The sequence below is a fragment of the Chelonoidis abingdonii genome, chromosome 1, assembly GCF_003597395.2.
Source record: "Chelonoidis abingdonii isolate Lonesome George chromosome 1, CheloAbing_2.0, whole genome shotgun sequence".
NCBI classification, from domain to species: Eukaryota; Metazoa; Chordata; order Testudines; family Testudinidae; genus Chelonoidis; species Chelonoidis abingdonii.
The window spans coordinates 25,983,274-26,008,365 of NC_133769.1; the positions used below are offsets into that span (position 1 = coordinate 25,983,274).

Consider the following 25,092-nt stretch of genomic DNA (forward strand, 5'->3'; position numbering starts at 1 on the left):
CGTAGCCTCTGTTTGTCAGAGGGTGGAGATGGATGGCAGGAGAGAGATCACTTGATCATTACCTGTTAGGTTCACTCCCTCTGGGGCACCTGGCATTGTCCACTGTCGGTAGACAGGATACTGGGCTAGATGCACCTTTGGTCTGACCCTGTATGGCTGTTCTTATGAATCCAAACCTCTTATTTAGAATTCTAACAGAAAATAGGAGTTGATCCTGAAATTTTGCAAGGAGATAGTTAATTCCATTACTATGGCAATTAGAATTGTTAATTTAAACATGGTTTCCATGTTATTGGGTGGGTGAGTGAGGAATGTTTAGAAGCTAAGCTCCTTTTCTATAAGTTTTAAAACTCATTACATCTCATTTGAAGTTTCATTCAGGATTAAATAGAAGCCTGCATACTACACTATCTTCCTCAAGAAGAGAGGAATATTTTCATGCGCACAATATGCTCTAGAAAGGCCTCCATTTAAGTGTTTTTGCAGATGTAAGACTAATGCTGATTTGTTTTAAACCTACATAAGTTCTACAATGAATTAATCCAAATGAGTGTCTTATGCCTTTAATATTTCTCATTTCAGACACTTTAGAGAAGAATGCAGCAACACCGTACGTAGTAAATGTTGAAAGAAATGGAAAAATTATTTATACTTGGAAGGTAAGTCTACAGCATGGAAGTCTGTTCAGATATACTGGAAAGCAAGACTTTGTCTAATTTAATCTAATACTTGCATTTTACATTTCTTTTCATTGAGATTTAAAATCTGTAATTTGATGGATTACAAGTTTTGGATGCCTTTTAGGTTACTTACAAAACTGTTTTTTCCTTGGGGCAAGGCTGGAGGGACAGAGAGTGAAATCTTGGCTCCATTAAAGTCCATTGGAGTTTTGCCATTGACTTCACTGTGGCTAGGATTTCATCCTGAACGAACAGCAATTACTTACACAAATTATTCATAAACAGCACATTCTTCCTCCCTGAGAGCTGAGTTGCTTATGAAAGGCAGAATCTACTGAATTCAAGTGGAGCTATTTCACTTAAACTTGGTTCTGTATAAGTGACATCTTTCAACTTTTTTAACGGTAAAAAAACCCCTCCTCTTATGCTGTGCTTTGTGTAATTTTAAACCATGCCTGTAGTTGTAGATGTCACAAACTTTGAAGTATTTCTAACTTGTTTAGTATCCTTCAGAGCTACATAGGGTGACCAGATGTCCTGATTTTATAGGGACAGTCCAGATTTTTGGGTCTTTTTCTTATATAGGCTCATGTTACCTCCCACCTCCTGTCCCGATTTTTCACATTTGCTATCTGGTCACCCTAGAGCTGCAGTCACTTTTACTGCAAAAGCCTACATTTAGGGCCCGGTTCTCCCTAGTGCGTGTAAAGAAGTAACACTCAGTATTAAATCTCGTGGCAGTGCTAGAATTCTTCAATTGGTTTAGGGATGATTCCCCCTCTTTGGAAGAAGTTGGGGTTCAGGTAGCAAAATCTACTAGTACCCACCCAGATTCATGTGGATTCTAGGGGATCTGCTTGGGGCACAGGCTGCAGGGCAGTTGCCAATGGAACTGCGTTGCCAGGGAAGCCTCTTATTCTTTGACCTGCCCCCGCCAAACAGCAGAGCATCCAGCAGGGCTTCCACAAGGATAAGGGAAGGAAGAGGCTGCAGCAGAGCAGAATTCCCTTTTCTTGTGGATGCAGGCTTTCCTTTGCATGAGGACAGCAAGGGGAGTTATGGGACCTTTACACATCACCTGGCACTATTAACAAACCTCCCTTTGTTTTTTGTTTGTTTGTTTTTAATATTTTAGTTTAATGAAATATCAGATTTTTGTATTACACAAAACTGTATTCATATTTTACTCTGATCTATGCAAAGTTCATCTGTGCAACTGTTGACAGCAGATCCTCTGGGCACCACAGACTTGAGGAGGCCAATTTTTGTTCATAAGGGGAAAGTGCCGCCTTTCTAGCATGTATGGAATGTTGCATTAAGCATTCCAGGGCTGCAGACTGGCCAGTCCAATCACTTCATATGGCAGTCAGGCTCTTGGGAAAAACAGCAGGATTCACTGAGCTTGCTCAGCGTGTTTGCCTTCCCATCCCCAGCTAATTACATTTTCTTGGGCTGAAGTAAACTCTGTGTGGTGCCAGGTGGTGGTAGCGGGGCACAAGGGAGATCCTGAAAACTGGGTGTAGCAGAGTGGAGGACACACATTTGCATGAGGCTTCCACCTGCCAAACTGCTCTGAACTCTGTCCTGTTAATTCCCCAGTCTTCCTGTCTCACCAAAGTAGGCTGACTTTCCTCCAGGTAGATCAGTCTATTAGAGAACCAAACCAGCATCTGGAGCCTTGCTTCCTTGGGAAGGCCACAGATATGTTTGTTTGGGTTTTAAGATTTAAAACCTGTTACTGGACTGGAGAGTACTCCTTGGAGTATTTTCACCACTGGGCAAATTTGAGGGCTGGTCATATGTTGTATGTTTAAAAAAAACCAAAAACCAAAAAACATGCATCCTTCTCCTAGAGAGAAGAGTGCTGTCTGTGTGAGACAGACAAATAAAGTGTCTAACCTGTTGTGGGATCTGTGCTGGCCTTGATGCCCAGATAGATTCCTATTGAAGTTAGTGAGACTCCATGCAGGATTGTGTCCATCCATGCTGATGCAGTTGCATGATGGGGGTCTGAATTATCCTAGACTCTTGTGTATGCTAACTTTTTTCTCCAGAAGTTGGAAGATTTACAAAAAGTATAAATTTCATCCTGTACATAAGATGCTTTTTGCATCAAATTGTCAAAAGCTTGGAAAATGGACCATTTTTGGCCTTAAGGGTGAAATGCTGGCTCCACTGATAGGCAACTGGAGTTTTGCCATTGACCTTAGTGGAGGCAGGATTCCACCTAAGGTGGTTTTTGTTCTGTTTGGTTGACTAATAGCAAACATACTGTTTTATCTACTTTGTTCTCTTGTGTATGGAAAAATTTTGCATCTGCTGAACTTCTTATGACTTTCTTCTTTTTGTGCAGGAAGGGACAGTGTCTTGAATTTATCTAGCTACTTATCAGTTACCCACACATACAGTAAAGTTTAAAGTCCCATTTTTGACCTACCTTCAAACTTGCAAACTGGTGAAGAATGTCTTCTGAATGATGAGTATTTTTTCATGTTGCTACTCTGTTGTTAATATACAGAAATGAAATCGAAAATTTTTCTCATTTTACTCAAGATCAATAGATATGGTTACCCCAGTATCTGCAGGTTTCCTTGTTCTTCCCTATATTCACTATGGGGAAATAACTTCATTACTGCAATTACTAGTGTTGGTTAACTGCAGATCTTATTGTGTTATCAAAGGCAATTTAGTCTTTAGATTTATTTTAAATAACCATTGTAATCTATATTAATCAATGAGCCACCATTTTTGTGAGAGACACTTAAACATGTGTCCTTCCTGCTGGCTCTCTGGCAGCAATTAACTCTAACACTTGTCAGAGCACTTCATGTTCATACTGACATCATCAGCAAGGCTCGGGCACAGACAAGGGTGTAAACTAAACAGCTATTTTGGTTTCTGTCCCATTAAACACAATTGGAAAACAATCTGTATCTGCCAAGTGAAAAAAGACCATATGTATTGTGTGTAGGATCAGTGGAAGGAGGAGGATGGACATTATTTTCAAGCTTTTACAAAAATTACAAAATAATGTTGAGATTAGAAAAAACGTGGCCTTTGTCTTTCATGGCATATACAGTTGTCACTAACCTGTTTAAAAAAAATAGCTTATTAGTCACAAGGTAAGCACTCCTCCCCTGAAAAGCAATGTAGGAATCCTGTAAGTGCACTTGGTAACAATATGCTAGCACATGCATAGTCTTGATGTGGAACTTTGGTTGATTATTACAGCTATGAGTCCAGTTTTTATGAAATACACTTGTCTTAGCAAAGTACAGAAAATGCCAGATTATAGGGGCCTGCCTGCTCCTGCTCCCACTGAAATCAGTAAGGTCTCTATTTGGTCCTATTCAGGAATGCACTTGATTAATTTTAAGTCAGTGGACCTTAAGCACATGCTTTTTCTTTTCTTTCCTTTTCTTTCCTTTTCTTTTCTGAAATAGGATCATAGAAGAGTTTTGTTGTTGAGAGCTTAGCTACTGTGGTAACAGGTATAAAAACCTAAGAGAATGCATGACCGGGCCCTTATAAAATAGTTTCATTTTCAGTTTAGACCGATTTTTACTGAAAACTCCCGGATTTCACAACGTTTTCATTTTTTTTCTGATTTTTTCACCCTACATTTGTATCATTCAAATATATAAAAATAACTTGTTTTATTAGGAAAATACAATACATTGCATAAGCTATCTGTACTTGGATAATACGTTAGTCTGTGTGTATATGCAAAGCTGCCTGTTGAAGTAAGGCTATGTATTAATCTAGAAGATTCACACAATAAACAAACAGGCACGCACGCAAACTCTGAAGTGTATGCACATCTGAACTTACTGATGACTCTCACGCCCACCGCATACACATTTCAAGCTGTTAGCAGATAACCGTTTAAAGATTTTACACACTAAAATGGGAAGAAAGCAAAAATCTGTATCAGAATATGTTTCAGAACACAAGGAAGTATTCGAAAGTTTTAAAAAAAAAAAAAAAGAGAAAAGGATGAAGTTAAGTGTGTGGCCCAATTATTAAATGTAAATATTTATAGGCTAATAGTTCTGGTCTCCAAAAGTAACCTGTTTATTCAAATGAAAAGTTTTATTTGGGGATTAGAGAGATTGTTTTCTTAAACTCAGAGGTGGCATTGTGTTTTGTGTTCTGTTTTTGTTCTGCAGCAAACCAAACCACGTTGATGAACGGAATTCAAAGCATTAATCTACTGACTACTCCCCCGCCCCCACCTGTCTTTCTGTTCACCAAAATAAACCCCAGTGTTTACCTAGAAAAATTATTAATAGTTTTTTGCACTGATTTTCACCTGTTTTTGTTGTTGTGGTAATAAACACTGATAAATTTCTGGGAAAAATTAACTGAAATAAAAGTTGAAAATGAAGAGCCCTATGTCTACTTCACAACACAAGGTGCAGTAATTTTGCAAACCACTACAGGTCCATTTTCTCATGCTCTGTTGTTAAAAACAGTGGTGTTACTGTATCAAGCAGACTTAACGATTGTAGTCTGATGAGTGCAAGGTTACATAGCTGGAGGTAGCCTCATTAACCTGGTAACTTTATGCGCACTTTGAGAGTGGTAGTAGCTTCCAACTGAAAATGGAAATGCACCAATTTGCTGCCAGTCAGATACCAAAAATGGAAATAGATCTGGAAAACCATAAAGAGTCTTGTCCATTAAAAAGAAAACAGTTTAATCTGTTTGTCTTCAGAAGTAGTGTAAACAATAACCAGTACATCATTATATAAATCAGCTGTAGGTGGTGTTTGTTTTTTATAAGGCAGTAGACTGTCAATAATTGTGTTGACAATCTGGAGCTATAAACAGCTTGTGAAATCTATTTAGCGTTTGTCTTGATAGTTCCCAGGGTAGGGGCTACATTCATCCTCCAACTGCAGGTAGGCCTCTGGCCTGTGTGGCAGCCTCTCTGCGCTCAGGTGTGAAGTTTTTAGCCACTGGATCCATATAATTGCAGATCCCCCAGATCTGGTGCATCCCACCCCAAAATATCCTACAGAGCGTCTGCACAGAATCCCCTTTCCATGGTGCACAAAGGGTATCAAGATATTGCTTCATTGCCACCCTGACCTTGTGGAGGTTGAGTGGGGAACCTACATAGGGCTTCAGTGAGGTAGGGAAGTGAATTTCAGCTTATAAAGGGAGGCAGGTTCAGTTGTGATGGTGGGTTGATCAGTTGTCACATGTAACTGTTCTAAAAACCAAAACCACAACAAAAAAACACAAAACGCAGAAACCTCTCATCCCCTATTTTCTCACTCCCCTTTTCTGGAGTTATAATAGAGCAATACGTATGAAACCAAAGGCCAGAAAATGGACAGGAGTGAACGGGAATGGAAAGAATTGGTGATAGGAGAGAAGACGGGGGTAACTCTGGAAAGGAGAAAATAATGTTTAACAAATGTCTATGTAAATCTAGATAAATTAAGTTATTTCATTTAATTTACAGGGAAATGGGAGTACCTGCATTGGATTATATGATCCTCTTAATAAACAAAATGAGGTAAGGCTAATGCCACATGTAGATCTAGAACGGAGAATATCTCTGCTTTCTAGGTTTTGATGCTCTAAAAAATGACATTCTTATGTCTGTCTGAAGTGTTTGTTTTGAAATAAAAGTTGCTCTTGTGACCTTTCCACACCCCAGCGTAAAGCATTCAAATAAAGTTTTGTAGCAATCTGTCTGCATAGCAATCTGACTTATTTTATACTGCATCGGGCAAATATGAACGCTAATGAGACTTAAAAAACAGCCAAATTGAACATGTTTTTTAAAAAGTAGGGCTCTCAAGCGATTAAAAAATTAATTGGGATTAATCATGTGATTAAACAATAATAGAATACCATTTATTTAAATATTTTTGGATGTTTTCTACATTTTCAAACATGTTGATTTCCATTACAACACAGAATACAAAGTGTACAGTGCTCATTTTTTATAATGGTTTTTGATTGCAAATATTTGCACTGTAAAAATGATAAAAGAAATAGTGTTTTTCAATTTACCTCATACAAGTACTGTAGTGCAATCTCTTTATCATGGAAGTGCAACTTCCAAATGTAGATTTTTGTTTGTTTGTTTTGTTACATACTGGTGTGCAAAAATAAAACAATGTAAAACTGTGCTGTGCTGTGTGCTGCCACATGTATATGAAGACATAGATTCATAGACTCTAGGACTGGAAGGGACCTCGAGAGATCATCGAGTCCAGTCCTCTGCCCTCATGGCAGGACCAAATACTGTCTAGACCATCCCTGATAGACATTTATCTAACCTACTCTTAAATATCTCCAGAGATGGAGATTCCACATCCTCCCGAGGCAATTTATTCAGTGTTGAAACTACCCTGACAGTTAGGAACTTTTTCCTCATGTCAAACATAAATCTCCCTTTGCTGCAGTTAAGGCCCATTGCTCTTGTTCTATCCATTAGAGGCTATGGTGAACAAGTTTTCTCCCTGCCTCCTGATTGAACACCTTTTAGATACGCTGAAAACTGCTATCATGTCCCCTCTCCAGTCCTTCTCTTTTCCATAACTAAAATAAACCCAATTCTTTCAGGCTCTGGACGAACTGGGGAATGTTCTTAGTGTTTGACTCTGAATACTGTGTTGGTGCCTCATGTCCCCTATGCCAGTTTCTTAAGTAATCTAGGTTGGTGGAATAAGGGTATATTGATTGCCTACAGAGCAAGGGCCAGTGCACTAAATGCCTGGCACAGGTCTGTTCTAAGCAACTGAATGGCCTGGGCCCCTCCCCTGCAAAGATTGCCGGCTTGAGGATGTTGGAACCCAAAGAGATCAGGTGATCTCCTGGCCTGGGAAAGGGGCTGAGCAGAGAGAAGGGACGGAGGGGTTTGTTTAGCTGGGGTACGATGTGAGTGAGGGCAGACGTGGGGGTCTGGCTCACTGGCCCTCCCAGAATGGACCTGGCGCGAGGGGGTCCGGTCGCCGGTACCTACAAACTCTGTTTATAGACCATGAGCCTGCCATCGAATAAACCTCTGTTACTGGCTGGCTGAGAGTCACGTCTGACTGCAAAGTGGGGGTGCAGGACCCCTGTGGCTTCCCCAGGACCCCGCTGGGCGGGCTCGCTGTGGGGAAAGTGCACGGAGGGGCAGAGGATGCTGAATGCTCCAAGGAGAGACCCAGGAGGTGAAGACGTGTGAGCTTCTTGCCCTGAACAAGTCTGTTCCAGGGGAGAGGAGGCTCCCCAAAGATCTGACTGGCTTGGTGGGGAGCAGTTCCAGAGCATCGCCCGGGGACTCCGTGACACCTTCCTTCATAGATCATGTTCTCAAGACCTTTAATCATGCTTGTTGCTCTTCTCTGGACCCTTTCCAATTTCTCCACATCTTTCTTGAAATGCGGTGCCAGAACTGGACACAATACTCCAGTTGAGGCCTAACCAGTGCAGAGTAGAGCGGAAGAATGACTTCTCGTGTCTTGTTTACAACACACCTGTTAATGTATCCCAGAATCACATTTGCTTTTTTTGCATGATCCTAGAAAAGAAGATTATACAGTCCTGCATTTGGATCCATGTGGATGGCCTATGCAGGGCTGTGTTGAAATCATTAGGGTTTCATGCTGAATTAAGGGTTTGCCTATGTAGATCTAGTGGCAGATTGGGGGCCTAAGGAAAAAAGCAATGCACAAAGGGTGGAGGAGAGTGCTAAAACATGGGGTCAGAATATAGTTCTTCTGCCCTTTGGAATGTTTGTGTAAAGAAAAACTTTGGAGAAATACTGATCAGTGTTGTTTTCCTAAGGAGTAGAGACTTGAAAAATAGTTTGTATTAAGTGAGTGAAACAAACAAGCCACGCTATGTATTTAACTCAAAATTTATTTCCCAATAGCATCTGTATACCTTTGAAAAAGATCTACACGTAATCAGTTGTTCGATCAACAATGAAAAGACATTACTAGGTAAGTGTCATCTTTATCTCATTAAAATTATACTGTGTCATTATATAGAAAAGTTTTTATTTTACTAATCTGGATAAATTTAAATGTAGAAATAATAAGAAATGTTTTACCTAGAAGCAGCTCTTGACAATCTCCTTCTCTGCATTTTTAATACATCTGTCACTAGAATATCTAGGTGACAATGTGATTACTGTGACTACTTTTTTTATTTTTAAACAAACTGACCATTACTTAAGTTTCTGCGTGTTTAGTACATCTTTTAAAGTTGGGTTCAGTGATGAATTTTCTTCCATTAGATTTTATGTGATTTGGTATTTGGAAATGTTCACTAAGATGAAATAGTGAATATACATATTTTGTTTTTTGTTACGTAGCAGTCAGTTTTCTTCAGTCAACAAAGGAAGAAAGACTAAATCAGCTACTGCAGCCAGGTACCAAAAATGGCTTATTTTTAATTGTGAAGGCAAAATCCCTGTAACAGTGTTGGTTTTACAACACTATTTTTGCTTGTATCCCTTATTTTATAAAACAAAACTTTATAAAACAGATTAATATAGTTTGAAACTTGTGTTCTTTTTGCAGTATCTAAGTGTTTGACCTTGCTCATTGAAATTCACCCAGTTAATAATCTAAGAGTCCTAAAGGCTGTGGATACCTGTATCAGAGTACAGGTAAATGATTCAACTATTCTGACTGTATCTTTTCATTTATTACTTTAAAGTGAAAAAGCAGGGGAATTTAAAAGTACCAATATTGCATTATGTAATTGAGAGAGGTTATGCTTTTGTAATATTTAGTACAATATAGGGAGACTATGCTTTTGATTTGAACTGTCTGTTTTATCTATCTTGAATCTAAGATTATTTTCGTAGCAACTAATGATGATTTTCATCTGTAGTAATGCCGCTGCTGTTGTTTATGGAGGATTATCAATGTGGCAGTTTGTATACAAAAATTATTCTTCTGTCCATAAATCTCTTAAAAATTATAAACAGCTTAGATTAGCTTTAGCAACAAAGTCTCTTGGCCATTATTTTTACACAATTTCCTTTTACAGTTTCTCTATCCAGCTGCAAACAGAAATCCTTTTCAAGAAAGCCATCTCTTACTAATTTCAGAAGATAAATGTAAGTATTTGAGTTAATATTTTTAATATATATTGCTTTTCTGGTTAAATATGGACATGCTATTATTTTGAAACACTGTGGACTACAACTATATTGCTAAATTTGGCTTCAATAGCTGTTTTTATGTACTTATTTCTCCCTTCCATAAAAGCCAATATAGAAATAAGAAAGATCTCAGCCAATAACAATATTACAGATGCTATTCCAACAAAGGTATACTTTAATAAGATTGGCCATTCCTCCAATATTGGAAACAATCTTGACTGTGTTCTTATTTTATTTTTGATTAGGTAATACATTGCCAATAAGCACCCCCCCGCCCCCTTTTTTTTTTTTAAAAGAACTGAAGGTAAAATTATGCTTTCTCATATATTGGTATAATTTCAGAGAAGTTCTGTTGACTTAAGTAGAGCTACTCTTATTTTATACCAGTATAAATAGGATAAGACTTTGGATATAAATTCCAGAAATTAAAACAGGTGCTATAAACTACAGCAATGCCCTTACAGTATCCATTGGCCATATCTTGTTGTCCTTACTGAGGGAAAATCTCAATGATTTTGATGGGGATTTTACCTGAGTAAGGACTGTAAGATTTGGCCCATTATTCAGCTTAACTCTTATGCCAGGAGTTGATTTTTCTTGATACTAATATGGCAGCTCACAACTTTCCAGTGCTAGGTGGTTAAATTGTTTTGCTAACCATATTAACGTAGTTTTAAAAAAATTGAATTTCAATATTTCTAATTTTAAAGATATTGAACAATTTCACATTCATGTTGTCACAGAAGATCACCACAAAGTGGTAAGAAACCAACTTTCTTTTGATGCTTTTGTTGAAAAACTAGAGGAAGACTATCTTATATCCAGTTTTCTACTGTTATTTTTCTGACCTTTGTAAATCTTTGTTTTGATAATGCTTTAAACTGTAGCTACAACTGTACATTTATTAATATAGCTTTCACAGATAGTATAGTAGGTTATTCAACCAGATACTGTGTAACTTATGAGGAAAGTTAATCATCTCATTGCCTTCTCCTTAATTCTATGAACTTGACCTTATCAAAGTGTATGTTTAGATTGAGGTTCACAGCTTCCCCAAAGCCAAAATATTTTGGGTGATAAGAATGGAGCTAAAGGGCTTTCACTCACCCTTGTGTTCTAGGACTCTGACATGGAGGAGAGTTTAGAAAGATGACCTGTAGGGAGGATGCATGAAGTAGCAACAAAACCGAATGATGCATCTAAAATTCAGTTTGAAAGTGGTCTTGTCAATGCTTTGAATTATTCATTCCCCTGTATTTATAACATATGCTATTATAGTTGCTAGTAGTAACATTAATTAGTCGTGCCATTATTAGAAGACTATATACAAATCCACTAGTGTGTGTCCTATTTAAAATGAAATGCAATAATCAGTGTCAGTCTAATGCAGTTGTCTTGTCATGTATTTGCTATATCATGAAAACCATAATTCATTTAATTGTGGCAAACATAGGCGCCAACTTTCCCCTGCGCTGGTGGGTGCTCGTGCCGCCCTGCCCCATTCCAATCCCTTTCCCAAAGTCCATGCCCCAACTCCACCCCCTCTCTGCCCCTATTGGACCCCTTCCCCAAATCCCCACCCGGCCCCGCCTCTTCCCCCTAGCATGCTGCATTCCCCCTCCTCCCCCCTCCCTCCTAGCCATGCGAAACAACTGTTTCACAGTGCAAGGGCTGGGAGCTGGGGGGGGGAAAGCAGGCACACGGTGTGCTCAGGGGAGGAGGCGGAGGCAAGCGGGGCAGGGAGCTGCTGGTGGGTGCTGAGCACCCACCAATTTTCCCCAGCTCCGGAGCACCCATGGAGTCGGTGCCTATGGTGGCAAATAAACGTTTCCCCTCCAAACTTATGAGTTCTTATTCTCAGTTACTGTAAGGCCTTTCACACTGCTCTGGTGGTGAAAAGGTGTCTTAAGGTGGATGCAATTTTTTAAAAAAAACTGTAAGAGTAGGGAAAAGGGCTTTAGAGTAACTGAAAATCAGGCCCTTAGTCTATGCCAGTTTCTGTTAATAAATAAACTGTTTAACTGTCACTTGAAATGACATCTTTCTGCATCTGCCAAGGGTAAACTTAGATGGTCCTAAACATTTCCCACTATTTTAGCCTCATCCCTCCTCATTCATCATGTGTTTGGAAAGAGGGGACAAGACTCTCTTTGGAACTAACAACTTTCCTCCTTCATTGGCTAATAAAGATTGTTGCAGTCAGTTCAAAAGCATCTCGCATCCCATTTCTCTGCCCTTCCCTGGGACTAAGCTTGCCATCTATTCTCCCTCCCCACCTTCAAGGGACTTGGGAGGGTAAGTTGTCTTTTGTGATTTCCCTTCCCCTCCTAACTCTGCCAAACTATCCTTCCAGTCTAGGAACTCCTAGATGCAACTTCCTTGGGAACTAGCAAATATTTCTCCTGAACTGAACATACTGCCTCTGCAATGTGCCATACCTTCTGGTTTACAGAGACTCCTATGAAATGAGCAAATAGGACATTTACGCTACTTGGAAATATTAAAACGATCAGGCTATTCTGTGTGCTGCTGTTTATCTTTTGAAAGCCTGAGTTGTTCATCATCTTCATTACAGAAGAGTATTCTGTTCAGCTCATTTTTTTAAATCTTTCCCTTCAGGTGATTCAAAACTCAGGCCAGCTCCCAAGAGACAGAGTTGCAGATGATCTCATTTGGGCACAATGGGATATGACAGAACAAAGACTCTTCTACATTGTTCCAAAGGTGGGAAAAAATTGAATCGATGTGTGTTCTCATCTCTTTCATTTTTCTGATATGAAAGTTTGAGTTTAAAAACCAGTAATAATGGTGTGAGTTGGATTATTTTGGGTAGTAAGAAGAGCAGGGTAATGAAAATTAGAGACCTGAATTAGATTTTCCATGCTATTGTTTACATGTGAGTATTTGCAGTGGGATGTGGTGACAGTGCTTCCCAGGTAACAGAGGGATTTTTTTAAAGGTAGTGCTGATGTATGTGATTATCTAAACCTATTGTAGCTAGCACATGTGCCTTAGGAATATGGACATGCCAATTTATGAGAGAATGTCATTTGCAAGCCAGGGCATATAGATGTAAGAAAGCATAGACCATGTGCACCAACTAAGGAAAGTTTCAAACTGCTTTTCATTCTGACTAATGGGAATAGCCAAACTTAGCCTAAGTTATGCATGAACAAAAATGGACTTTCAGAGCTAGTTCATTTGGGTTTTTCTGATGCACTGAAATTAGCTGGAGTATTTCAGAAAGGATGGGAAGTGTAATATATAATGAAGAGCTCATCTCTATTCTACTTTTTGCAAGAGGCATTTTGGAGATGTGCAAAATAAGATACTGTTCTTAATAGCTGTAGTCTCTATGGAGCAAAAGGTTACTGAAAGCTGTTCTGTAACCTTCTAGTGGCTTTCGGTGTGTGAAAGAGCGTGTGATTGGGTATTGCACAAGACTGTAACCAATTATAGACAGAAGATAGACAACTGATCTGGGACAGGAAGGAAGCATGTGTGCTGGGAAGTGCTATTTGAGGGTGTAGTGTGTGGTTTTGGCCTTCTTTCTCGTCCACTCATTGCCTTATGCATGTTAGCAAATGGGTGAATGATGGACTTTCCAACCATCTCTCAGTCTGCGTGATGTGGCTCAATTTATTATAATAAAAGTCTCTCTCTTAATTTTAGGAATCAAGGAATATCTTAAAATGTATCCAGTTTTACCCTGATGAAAACTTTAATTTAATAGTAAGTCAAAGATATAAACTTGTCATATAGCTAGTCTGAGGGGGGATTTAGTTATATATTTTGAGGGATGATAATTAAGTTTATTCACAAGTATTTGTATTTGATACTTTTATTAGCATGAATTATTATATAAAACCACAAACCTTGGAAACGTTCTTCAAAATGTAATGACCAGATTCTAATCTAAATACATTAGTTACTCCACTGATTTTAGATTAACGTCTAATCGTAGGACTGGAAGAGACCTTGAGAGGTCGTCTAGTCCAGTCCCCTGCATTCCTAGCAGGATTAAGTACTGTTTAAACCATCTAGAACATCTGTGCAATCCCACTGAAGTTCATGGAATTACTCTAATTTTAGACTAATAGAATTAAGCAGCACTTGCAAATCAAATTAGATGGAGAAATGAAGGCCTGCTCCTGCTCCCGATGACTTCAATGGAAACAAAATTGAGTCTATATGTCATTGAGTGTTGAGGGCACTCTGTAGTTATCTGGACTGGATTCTTTATGAGGGAGTCTGAAATTCATGTTAGTGCTTGGGACCTGCCTGGATGCCCCTGACACGTGGAAGTGGATGCATCCCAGCTAAAGGTTTGGTTAAGTGGTCTCTAGGGGATCTTATCCAAGGCTTCTGTGTGGGAGTGAATTTTGCTCACAGTGCACTGTAAGTTAAAAGGCAGACTGAGAGGTCCAGACCATGACTCTCTGCACCTCCCGCCCCCTTTACTTGAAATCCTTGTAATATTGCTGCCTTGAAGCTCAGCTTTTGATGTACTTCTCGTATAAAGACAGTATGGCATTCCCAGTGACACAAATTTTAAGTTGTTTAAAATATGAAACTCGCCTTAGTTAGATTTACAAAGACATTAAACTTTTACATTGGCTTAACACAAAAGTATCCCATTCCATAATTGTATAACCCCTACTGGGAGGGGGAACTATTTTCTGAGTTTTTGAATGCTTAAAAGGATCGAGTGGTGGTCAATGAATCCATGTTTTCCTTTGTGAAATTGGTGAGTTGGATGAAGAGTGAATGAGCCTGATGTATCCTTTGCTGGACTGCAAGACCAACCTTAAATACTGAATAATGTAGATGTGTTCTGATTTTTGGGTTAACAGCTTGAAGCATCCCTGGACATCTCTTTAAGAAACATAGGATTAAAGTAAGTGGATCATAAGTATTTTTTGTCTCATTTGTCAACATGTGTGTCTAAAGTTTGGTTTATTAACACATTAACTTCATTTGGCATTGCATGCATCTTTGCACTGTATGACTTGAATCCATGTACCTGTTGTTGTGACCTGACTTATGTGGAGGTAAAGGAGAGGAAGCAGTGTCACATATGATCTTCCCCCTCCTTTGTCTCCTTCCATGGTACGGTGAAGTCAGATGAGAGGTTTAACATGGTCACAGGTCCCTTCCCATTGGGAGCGGTTTGGCTGGAGAAACAAATATAGACTAAACCACTCTTCCTGGGGGATACAGTGTCCCCATCGAAATAAAACCACCTTTCCTTAGTTTCCTTCTAAGGTCACAGCCTCTCTACAGCTGGCCTGTGGTAGTGTCCCCAAAACTTCCATTCCATTTCTGGGATTCCTTTTCCAGCTACCAGACTCAGCCCCAGGCTGGTAATTGGGCAGAACAGCAGCTCATCTTTTGTCTCCATCTCTTCCTGTTATGAGGGATGATAGCTATTTATATACTCTTTCTCTTTCCCAGCATGCCTTGCAGTGGTAGCTTACAGTTCCAAACTGTACCCCACACTAGCACTTCCAGCATGCTTCAGTACTAAGCAGAAAGCTGGAGCTTGGTAGTGGTGGACATGGAGTCTACCTTAACTCTAACAGGCTGCACTGGTTCTTTATGATATAGTACTGAAGAAAACCAACTTCACAATTGCTAAAGCTCATCCGAATCTTTGTGGAAAGATTGAGAAATATGTCTGGAGGAGGACCATTTTTTAAAAAAAGATTTAGTGCATAATTTACTATTGATAGATTGTAGCTAATAATTAACACTTATGCCATGTTAGATTTTTCCAAGATCTGTGAAAACTACAAACAACATTAGAATCTGAAAAAGAACAAAAATGCAGAACTGGTAACACCATAGAAATTAGCCCAATTCTGCTGCCCCCTTCCCTTATTTTGTGACTATTCCCATTGAAATCAGTGTGACTACTCACAGAATAAGGTGCTACTTGGCATGAGTAAGGGTGGTAGAGTTGGGCTCCAAACCCTTTGACCTCTCAGATATGGCGAGTGAATAAATTTGAGACCCTCCAACATAATTTTCCTTCATCTTGATTCAGCTAGTGTGGGATTAAGCAGTATGGTACAATGAAGAAATAACTTGCAGTCATATGGGATGTTGCCTTTCAAAATATGGTTATGAAGCAATTGCTGCATTTTGACTGCAGTCCCAACCCTAAGAGAGTAACAGAAACAGACCGATCAGTTGTTTCTTATGGAATGTTTAATAATAATCTAATTCTTATATTTCCCTTGTGACCTTTCCTGGGTTCAATGTACTCTTTAAAAATCATTGTGGACAAATAAATTTATTTAATGGTCTCTATTTACTTCTAGATTTGTGAATTTTGGCTATGATTACTCTCAAGACCAAGAGATGGAACCTAGATCTCTGAATCTGCAAGTTTTTACCAGTAAAACAGGTAATTGATAATGAAAAACTGTCTCGTGATGATCATATGTTACAGATTACTACACTGAAGTGTAGTTGTGTAACTAATTACTAAGAAGTCTTAGGAGCTCATTGTTGTATGTTTATGGCTAAACTTTTCCTGATGTGCAGTACTCATAGCAGATCTTGGGGAAAATTGGGCTGAGGAAAGTAGTGGATCACCTTTTTTTTTTTTTGTAGCTGTCGTGATTTGTAATCTAATGACCATGGAAGGTCTGGAGTAACTAAACTATCTTGAGCCAGGCACATAGTGCTTGATCCAAAGCTTACCAAGGTCAGGGAATCCTTCTGTTTACTTCACTGGTCTTTGGATCAGACTTCCAATGCAGACTTCTTCAGATCGGTCAGCAGTGTTATTCAGGCCTCACTCTCTTGAGCCAAGCCTACCAATTATGCTGATCTGTGGAGCTGAGAACTAGGGTGAAGTCCTCATGCTTATGTTCACTGCCGCTTTCAGTCATTATATGAAACCTGTCTTCAAGGGTAAAAAAAAACAAAAAAAACCAAGCACACTAATACTTTGTGAGAGACTTACATTTCTTTAGATTTATAAAATCCTCTCGATGCCCGTTGTATGCTCTGGGCACATCCTATACATTTAAAAGGATTGGTCATAAGTATCCATTAAGTCCCTCAAAGTCTTAGCTTTCCCCATTAACCCCCAAAGCCTAAAAATGCTAGTGGGTTTCTCAGTGTGCCTGGCTCTACCAGACTCCAAGTCAAGCTTCCTGCTCTTCAATCTGAGGTGGTGCCTGCTCAAGAATCTCTACCGATCTCACCTCCTGCTGTAGGATGCAGAGACACACAGGCCACGTCTAGACTACGCGCCGTACTGCTCTGGGATCGATATATTGTGTCTAATCTAGACGGGATATATCGATCCCTGAGCGCGCTTATATCGATTCCGGAACTCCACCAACCCCAACGGAGTTCCGGAATCGACATGTCGAGCCGCGGACATCGATCCCGCGCGGTGAAGACAGGTGAGTAAATCGATTTTAGATATTCGACTTCAGCTACGTTATTCATGTAGCTGAAATTGCGTATCTAAAATCGATTTTATCCCGTAATGTAGACGAGCCCACATTCTCTCTGAAGTAACCAAGTCCCAAACCATCTAGGTTTATATAGTAGCACTAACACCTCAGACTGCCCCCAGAAACTTACTGGCAGCTAGAGCAGATCCCCAGGCAGTGATGTAATCCACTTCCAAGGTGAAACTTCTCTTGTTAAGCAGATGAGAGCATTCTGCACAACCTTCAGTCTCCAAATGGTCTCAAGGTGTAGCCCCAGGTAAGTACATTGCAGCAAGCTAATATGAAGCTGACAAAGGCCTGGATAATTGTTGCAAAATCTGTATCAGAGAGAATGGTCATACCTTCTTCACCAGATGTGCACAGAAAAATGCTCTTGGCTGTAGATACTACCTGGGCGTCTTCAGAAGCAGCCCAGGATCTAACAACACATCTGAAGTGTACACCTGTGCTACAACTGCCTGGTCTACACTAAAGCATTAGGTTGATGTAAGGCAGCTTACATCGACCTAATCATGTCAGCGTGCACACTGCAGCCTTGTTCCCACCTATGTAAGTGCCCTGCTACACCAACAAAATAACTCCACCTCCACGAGAGACGTAGGGCTTGTGTCAGTGTAGTTCGGGTGACGCAGCGTCCCTGTAGACACTGTCTTACTTACAGCTGTTGGCTGTGATTCTTGTCCAGCGGAGCTGTGAAATTGACAAGAAAGCTGGCTCCTCAGCTGGGCTGCTGCCTGGTCTCCGCTCCAAGCCAGGTGCTACCCAGGTTCCCAGTTCAGGCTGCTGCCTGGGCTCCCCATTCCCTGCAGGGAGCCTGAAGGGCCATAATCCATTTAATGTGGATGTAAGATCTTAACTACAGTTTCTGTTCAGAACTTTTCATATAGGCCCAGAGTCCACAGCTTGGCCTGGGGCATGAGAGCTAACTAACCCCACACGGTGTCCATTTCTGTTCCTTCAGAGCCCTGCTCCCCCTGGGGTTCTGGCTCCCAACTCTGACTGATCTGGGCTGCCACCCAGGCTCTCGGCTCCCTACTGGGAGCCCCGCAGCCGACCAGACTCCAGGCGCAGATCTCCCTACTGGAAGCCGACTGCCCCCCAGGCTTCCCACTCCCCACCAGGAATGGGGCAGCTGCACTGGGCTTCTTGGCTTCCTTCTGGGGACAGGGCAGCTGACCAGACTCCAGGCACAGAGCTCCCCACTGGGTGCAGCTCTGGTCCTGGTGCGGAGCCAAGAGCCTGTGGTGGAAGGGCAGCGGGGCTCCCGGTGGGGGTCCCTGTGGAAAGCCAAGAAGCCCAATGCAGCTGCCCTGTTCCTGGCGGGGAGTGGGGAGCCAAGATAGGGGGAGACAGCCCAACTCCTGGAGGGGAGCCGGGCTGCTTTCAGGGAGCTGCATGCACAGCTGGGAGTCCTGGCTCTCAGGCCCCCGCCGCATGCCCTTTTAAGTCGGTGGAAGCGCTCTTGGTGAGGACACGCACCATCGGCAGAAGAAAGGCTGTGCAGACGTGAACCACTGCAGTAATTACTGTAGTGGCTGTAAGTCGATCTAACGTAGGTTGACATAAGTTTATAGTATAGACATGTCCTTCATGCATGTGCTTAAACTGAGTACTGCAAGATCCTATTGCTGTAACCTCATTTTTTCATCACCCCAGCTCCTTCCTGCTGCTTGTCTCTCATTCATCTAAAATTTACTTTGTAAACTCTTTGGGGAAGGAATGTCTTCTGTGAAGTGCTTAGCATACTTCAGAGGCTACAAAACATTAATACTAGGGTTCTCTTTTGTTTGGTTTTAAACTGTTTCCAGTAAAGAATTGGCACAGTTTCAAATGGAATATTCTATGCAATTTCCAATTTAATAAAAAACTATTAGTGACCATAACCTGTCTCAACTCTGAATGAAGCAGCTGTTTGTCTCTCAAACTTCTGTAGCAGAAGAAAAGTAGTCCTGTTGCTCATAGCCAGCACTAACAAGACAGCATGTCACTAGACCCCAAAAAGCCCTGCTTACAGATTAGCTGAGATCAAACAAGTCTGAGAATTAACTTTCTATTTTCTGAACAGCGTTAATGATTATTTAACCATCGATAATGTCTCATGAACTTCGTGATTAGGGGTTATTTTTTTTTAACTTGGAGATTTTATTTTCATTTTAGTTTATTGATCTTTCAGAAACATAGATAATAAGATGGAATAAAAGACCCATCTCCTCCTCCTGCTTCACTATTTGTTAGCTAGCATATCGATGACTCTCCTTTGGCTGTGTTGTGCATTGAGTCTGGACACAGGATATATGCAGGACATTTATGTACAGTGATGCATTGTATTTGAATTAGGAGATGTTCTGATGCTGCAGGAGGTATCTTAATGCAACATTATGGTTGAGATTCTACATGAACAAAAGGCAAGAAATTAAAGTTTGTTTCCTAGGGAAATGTAACTTTATGCATATATGGAATTGCATGACACCTTCTATGGTAATTTCAATGTCTTAATGTATAGTTGCCAAGTCACAGGATTTCTAGTTGCTATTTCCTGACTCTTGTATGTCCTAAAATCTTATCATGAAGTTGCATGAGCAAAACTATATTTTTAAACTTTTCCTTTTTTTGTTTTTTATTTTTGTTTCTGGCTTTCCATCTTCCCTGCCATCCACCCCGTTTTCTCCTCTTCTTCCTCTTTGTTTTTGAAGAAGAAAGAGGAGAATTTATCAAATATCTGAATATAAAACCTGCTGATCACACTTTGAAAACAATTGGACCAAACTCTCCAGGGTAATGACTGCACTTCCACTGACTTCAGTGGAGCTGTGCTCATTTATGCCATTACTTTCTGCAGAGGATTTGGCCCAGCGTTTTGTGTGAGACTTATCACTTGTGAACAGTGCTGGAGTGTAAACTCTGTGTTCTGTGGATAAACAGAAAAACTACAGTACCGTTTACAACTTGACCACTAGCAACGTGTGTCAGTCGTGCAGGGACCACCAGCTGGGGCAAGAAAATAGTTCAGTTTGTGTCACTTTATATTCCGTCTTTGGCCTCTCTTCTGAGATTGCTAACATGGTGTCAGATGTAGTGACTCTTGTGAAATGTGTGCCTGTCTACTTGCAACTGGACTGAGACCAATCTCCCTTTATCTAAGTCACTGAAAAGCATTGGATGGCAACTCCTCTTGTTCACTACCAACCTGTGAGAGATGAAAGCACATGTATCCCATTAGCAGTCTACTGAGCCATCCAGTTCTCTGGTCACATTTGCATACATATGCACCAGTGCATTAATCTGAATACAAGATCATTAGTTTGCACATTCAATTCAAATTGTGCAGTTTATAGGGCAGTATACTCCACAGCACACTTTGTCCTTCCCAGCATGTGAAAATGAAATTGGCAGTGTGGAAGGGGAGACCGTGGCAAGAAAACAGCACTGGAAGAGGCCCAGAAAAGCCACAACCTTCTTGCTGTGGCCTTATGCTGCCGCTTTAAAAATTCTGCATGTTCCATAAGGCCCCAAATGATCAGGGACACCCCATCTATTTATGTTTCAGTACCTCAAATATCCAAGCAAAATTCTATCAAACTTACCAAAATTATTCAGCACTCTGGAAACAAACATGAATTTTAGTCAGAGGAAATTCTCTCTCTTGCCCCCTCCTGAAAGTTAAATGCCTCAGCCAAATATGTAGCATTACTAGTCCAATGCTATAGTACAGCTTTGTGCTCAGAAGTTCTAGGCACTTTTAATAAAGTGAAATCTCTTGAGGTTGGATGCTTGTGCTTTTGATCAGTGTACTGTGCATCTATTTGCATTATAAAAGTGTGTGTCTATGTGTACATTTATCTGTGTCTTTTGACAGCAATATCTTTGTTAGCAATACATTTTTTTAGGCACTAAATTATTGGCAAAGGTAACAGCTGTATATACGATCATAGTTCTCTCTTCTGCTCTCCCAGTTGAATTGGGCCAGCATGGATTTGGGTCTGCTTGTAGCATACATTTCAAAAGTAACTGGCTAAAGTAAGAGGACCAAGGTGTTTAATTCGTTTCCTATTTTATCTGATCTGGAGGGCAGGCTACTATTAGGTAGGGTCAAAATAGTCATTCTGAATGGGGGTTGGGTGGGGGAATAAGGTTGGGACAAACAGTAATTTACCATGGCTGAACTGTGCTTGTGATAAGGACAAATTTCTCTTCTAACAAGGAAATAACCCTCTACTTAAGGAAGAAAAGTCAGGATTTCTCTGAAGCATGAGCAGGTACTAGCAAATATCCTTTAGACCAGGGTTAATTCTGCACTTGCAGCAGGATGGTGAGATAACTAGACCTTTACTTTGTGTGTTCTGTTTTGCACAGTGATTTACAGCTTTGCATCTTGGCAGCTTTTAACAGATAATCAGTCTCTAGAAATCTGGGCTTGCTGTAGATACAGTGGTTCAGATGGTGCTAGAATGTTTTCTACAGCAAGGAGCTGAAAAATGCAGTTTCTCTGAGTTAGAAGGATTTGTTGAGCCTTCAGAATCCAGACCTGCCTTACCGTGTGTTTTCTCCTGCTCTTCCCTGTCTTATTATTCATACTCAACCTCTTTGCCTTCTTCCTCTTTAGCTAAGAGGAAGCTATTACCTTGATGTATGTATATTTCTGTAGTCTTGGAAGTTGTTCAAGAATGTTTTAGACTAAAGATAACAAAGATGCTTTTTCTTAGTTTTTAGGATTGGGTTCTGCAGCCGATATCCATCGTTTGAGAAATATAAAGTGGATTGGCGAAGGCAGACGTAACTTATTGAATGAACAAGTCTGATAACAAAACCAACCTCCATTTCAATCGCTTTCTTTTTATTTTTTTAGGAAGTTTTTGTCTGTGTTGTAGCCAGGCTCCTGATATTCCGAAGGAGGTCACGTACTCAGTTTCTTTTTTACATAAAGGTACAGTTAATCTGTTTTGTTCTATTGTTGTTCTTTCTTACTTTATTTTAGTGTGTCGTTTTGTACCAAGTGTCACAGACTAGCTTACAAAATAAACAGCTACATAAAGCTGTAGACTGTAAAATACTCTGGCCGAAACTTCTAAGCCTGGGTGCGTGCAGTTAGGCTGCTAAGTATATATCGCTGTCATAGACTTCCTATGGGATTCTGGGCAAGACACTTAAACCACAGTTTCCATAGGTGGCCATAAACTGCATGTTCTTCATTTTGGGGTGTTCACTTTAAAACATATGCAGGCAGACTTTGAGCAGTGCTGAGCACGTACAGCCGCAACTGAAGTCAGTGGGAGCTGCACAGAGCCCTGTGCAGATGCAAAATTCATATCCGTGGATGTGGATATCCGCAGATATAAATCGGTATCTGCGAAGCTGCAGGGCTCTACTGGGAACCGCAGCAGCGAAAGCAGCAGCCTGGCAGGCCGCTGCCCCTGAGACCCAGCATCCCACGCCAGTAGCTCCTCTGGTGTGGTTGTACCACTCCCCATCCCGCACCCAACCTCGCCCACTGGGGCAGGCACCAGGCTCATTGGTAGCTGTCCCTGGTCCCGCGGTGCAGTGGACAGAATTGAGGGCGGTACACCCAGCTGCATCCATGGATATAAATTTTGTGTCTGCACAGGACTCTGGAGCTGCGGATGCTCTGTACCTGTGACAATAAGGCATTGCGTGTGGGAGATGGAACTGGTAGTTCCTAGCTTGAGTGTCTAGGGGCGCAGGTCAGCCCTTATTTTCACAGGCATAGGTGCAGCTCTCACTGACTTCATTGAAAACTAGCTGTATAAGTGAAGCTAGCAAGAAGGTTAAGAGGTGGCTTGATCACTGTCTGAGGGCAGCTACATGATAAACAAAAATTTGATAATGGACTTTAGTCACAGGTATAACAAAAGCCAATGGTAGAAGTTGAAGCTACACAAATTTAGACTGGAAATAAGGTGCAACTTTTTAACAGTGAAGGTAATTAACCATTGGAACAATTTAGCAAGAGTTGTGGTGGATTTTCGCTCACTGGCAATTAAATCTAGATTGGTTGTTATGCTCTACTTCAACCAGGAATTACTTCAGGGAAGTCCTGTGGTCTGTGTTATACAGAAGGTCAGCCTGGATGATCACAGTGGCTCCTTCTGGCTTTATAATCTCTGAAAAATTAACCCATTTGTTCTAAGCCCTCCTTGGTAAGAAGAGAGACTAGCATTTCAGTCCAGGTGGAGGAAGATTTGTTATATCCCATGAGAAATATAATATAGCATAGACAAAGAATCTCAGAAGTTCTGTGGTTTGGATAGACTTGCACTGCTCCGGCTTCTCTCTCTATAGTTATAATTTGCATATAACAGATGTTTCATGTGTGTCTTTCCAGGTTACAGCAAAACCTTTACAGTTGCTCTACAAAGAACAGATTACCCACAAGTGAAGGAAGCAGCTTTTTTGAATCTTGGTAGGTTGCTAATGTAGCTTCTTTTATTTCATCTCCCCACATTGAGAAGGGAGAGATATTGTTAACCTCCAGCCTTTTGGTGGTCTCTCTCTTCTTCATAAGAGGGACATAAAACCCCCACTATCCCTCCATAAGTTATGTTGTTTGCTACATTTTGCAACTTACTTGGCTTCCATTTTTGGCAGTTGATATTGCAATACCTCGTATTGTCAGTGAGCAACTTCCTCTGAAGTTGACTGTACTTCTCTGGAGATCAACTAGTATAGCGCTCTTGAGTGGCGTGAGCCTCTCACATCCTCCCCTGGAAACTTGAATGTATAACTTGTATTTCCTGTGTTAACACTGCAACTGCTATTAACTAACCCTGTGTTATCTCCTAGACATAACCTGTTCCAATAAAGAGAATTGGGCTGAGAATTCATAAGTCCCAGCCTCCCAAAGTAAATATTTTAACAGTTGCTCAAATTGATGACTCTTTGTATTTTGAACAGACTATTACGTGGCTGTTTATTTGCCTGGCCACTTTCTACACCTCCTCAATACTCAACATCCTGACCTGATGTGCTATAATTTGTTTCTGACAGGTACAGTAAAACTTTAGTACTTTGAAGTCTTTAGCATCTCTTTTATTGTTAAGTATCAGAGGGGTAGCCGTGTTAGTCTGGATCTGTAAAAGCAGCAGAGAATCCTGTGGCACCTTATAGACTAACAGACGTTTTGGAGTGCGAGTTTTCGTGGGTGAATACGTCTGACGAAGTGGGTATTCACCCACGAAAGCTCACGCTCCAAAACGTCTGTTAGTCTATAAGGTGTCACAGGATTCTTTTATTGTTGGCTTTGGTGGAGACGCTTGAAAATGTTCAGCTCCCTTCGGAGGGGAATTCAGTTCATTTTATTGGCCTCACATCTGCATTACTGTACATTATTCTCTGAAAAGCCTAGAAGATAGGGATCAGGCAGAATAAGACATGCATTTCTGGCACACTCAATTTTAAAAAGAAATGATGAACTTTCTTCTTTCATCCATGACTCACTGTTAGCATGTTATGAAATGAAAGAAGATCATTCAGTGAATTGCATTCTCTTCCTCAGTTTAATAATTTCCCATCCCCCTATGCATGTTTATGGATGCTCCAGTATTCTCAAATTTCACATGGAGATGCAGATTTGATTTTACAAAAACTCAATTGGAGGAAGGAAATGTATGTATGTGTGAGTGGAGTGGGGAGAGGAAATCTGCATTTCCTTCACCTGATCAGAGTAATGTAATTTGTTTTGAAATCTGAAAGGCTCATTATTTTACTTCCACATAACAGTACTTTATAGGAAATGGGTTATTTTTGGAAACAGAAGGCCTTTGTTTGGAAACAGAAGGCCATTTTTCTGATTGGGTAG

General features: G+C 40.5%; 1 protein-coding gene across 1 annotated transcript in view; it reads left to right on the forward strand.

Annotated features, from left to right (window-relative positions):
- Nucleotides 1-25,092, forward strand: part of GSAP (gamma-secretase activating protein) — a 109,763-nt gene that overhangs the window by 17,039 nt on the left and 67,632 nt on the right. Inside the window, exons 2-15 of the mRNA XM_075064582.1 lie at nt 583-659; nt 6,154-6,207; nt 8,563-8,632; nt 9,007-9,063; nt 9,215-9,303; nt 9,690-9,759; nt 10,515-10,564; nt 12,424-12,528; nt 13,477-13,536; nt 14,658-14,701; nt 16,128-16,213; nt 22,126-22,203; nt 23,620-23,697; nt 24,189-24,281. Of these exons, the coding sequence (XP_074920683.1) occupies nt 583-659; nt 6,154-6,207; nt 8,563-8,632; nt 9,007-9,063; nt 9,215-9,303; nt 9,690-9,759; nt 10,515-10,564; nt 12,424-12,528; nt 13,477-13,536; nt 14,658-14,701; nt 16,128-16,213; nt 22,126-22,203; nt 23,620-23,697; nt 24,189-24,281 (1,011 nt within the window). The remainder of the gene's footprint in view (nt 1-582; nt 660-6,153; nt 6,208-8,562; nt 8,633-9,006; nt 9,064-9,214; nt 9,304-9,689; nt 9,760-10,514; nt 10,565-12,423; nt 12,529-13,476; nt 13,537-14,657; nt 14,702-16,127; nt 16,214-22,125; nt 22,204-23,619; nt 23,698-24,188; nt 24,282-25,092) is intronic.